Source organism: Myotis brandtii, unplaced genomic scaffold (assembly GCF_000412655.1).
Source record: "Myotis brandtii unplaced genomic scaffold, ASM41265v1 scaffold1496, whole genome shotgun sequence".
NCBI lineage: Eukaryota > Metazoa > Chordata > Mammalia > Chiroptera > Vespertilionidae > Myotis > Myotis brandtii.
In genome coordinates this window covers 130,849-132,420 of record NW_005355398.1, presented here as the reverse complement: position 1 = coordinate 132,420, position 1,572 = coordinate 130,849, and the positions used below count along the sequence as shown (strand labels likewise).

The following is a 1,572-nucleotide window of genomic DNA, read 5'->3' as shown; positions in this document are numbered from 1 at the left end:
ACCTATGAACCAGGAGGTCATGGTTTGATTCCCAGCCAGGGCACATGCCTGGGTTGTGGGCTGAATCCCAGTGGGGGGCATGCAGGAGGCAGCTAATCAATGATTCTCTTCCTCTCCCTTCCTCTCTGAAATCAATCCTACATAATAAAAGGGTAATATGCAAATAGACCAAACGGGGACAACTGGTTGTGCAGGAGCTGCCCCCTGGTGGTCAGTGCACTCCCACCGCTCAGCCAGAAGCCGGATGGTGGGCGGGCAGCAGAGCTGCCCGCCTCCCCAGCAGCGCTAAGGATGTCCAGGGATGTCCAACTGTGGCTTAGGCCTGCTCCTGGGCCTAAGGGGTCAGTTGGACATCCCCTGAGGGCTCCGGGACTGCGAAAGGGGGCAGGCCGGGCTAAAGGAGCCCTCCCCCCCGCCCAAGTGCACGAATGTTGTGCACTGGGCCTCTAGTAAAAATATATTCTTTAAACAAAGAAAAAGAACCTTGCCTAAGATCTGTAGCTCCCTGAGGGGAGGAGCCCCCTGGGGGAGGTATGAATCAGGAAAGGCCTGCTCAGGACACTATCATTGCCCCAAACCCCTCACCTGCCAAAGCCTGGGTCTGCTCCTCCTCTTCCTGCTCTTGCTCAGCCTCCTCCAGGAAGTCTCTCAGCAGCTTCTCTGCTTCCAGGGCCTCAGCCCCCCGGGGGGCAGCCCAGCCCAGAAAGGTTCGCACTCTGCCCAGGTCCGAGTGGGCAGGGGGGTCCCAGAAGTCCTGAGGGTGGTCCCGCAGCCAGGAGCCCAGCACAGACACCACAGCCCTGGCCAGAGGGGCAAGGACTCAGAGGCCAGCTGGGAGCTCTGCAGCCCCCACACCTCAGATCCGTCCTTTGACCTCTAGGACCTTCCACAGCTACCCACGTGGGAAACCAACCTCAGGTTCTTGTTGAAGCTCAGATCTTGTCCCTCTGTCTTCTTGATCGCTACCCTGGAAGGAGCCCCCCAGTCAGGTGAAGAAGGGTGTCGGGAAGAGGGGGGGATGCTTAGGAGATGGGTTCTGAGGTGGAGGGATTTCCTGATTCTAAACCCGAGGGAGGGCCCAGTGAGGGTCTGGGGTGGGAACGTGGAGGTTTCGCCATCGGTACTGACCAGGGCGGCAGGGGCGGCGGAGGTGGTGGCAGGAGAAGGCCCAAAACCCGAGCGGTGGGCACGAAGGCCTGGTGGGTGGCCAGGAAGGCAGGGACGAAGCCCGGGTCCTGCTCACGGTCCACAGACACCAGCTCCCGCACCAGCCGCTCCAGGTGCGCCGCCCTCAACATCCGCACCTTGCTGGTGCGGTAATGGAGGAAGGTGCTGGCATGGGGGCCGGGGGCCTGCGAGGCAGAGGGGTGATGATGCCTCAGAGGAGTGGCCCCTGGAGCACCCCTTTTCCAGCCACACCCGTTGCTAGCAGGGTTCTTGCATCTGAGCCCGCCCACTCCTCGGAATCTGGCCCCTAGAGTTACCCTGCACCTCGCACAATGAGCTGGACACCGCTGGCCGCCCGGGCCCTGGCCGCTGCCCCGCCCCTAGGTTGCTCTCAGCTCTCCAGCT

General features: G+C 61.8%; 1 protein-coding gene across 1 annotated transcript in view; it reads right to left on the bottom strand.

The window, feature by feature from the left end:
• RGL3 (ral guanine nucleotide dissociation stimulator-like 3) overlaps positions 1-1,572 on the bottom strand; it is a 13,988-nt gene that overhangs the window by 11,456 nt on the left and 960 nt on the right. The window contains exons 2-4 of the mRNA XM_014535730.1: positions 1,129-1,536; positions 914-967; positions 586-800 (exon numbers count right to left, since the gene is read on the bottom strand). Coding sequence (XP_014391216.1) covers positions 586-800; positions 914-967; positions 1,129-1,536 — 677 coding nt within the window. The remainder of the gene's footprint in view (positions 1-585; positions 801-913; positions 968-1,128; positions 1,537-1,572) is intronic.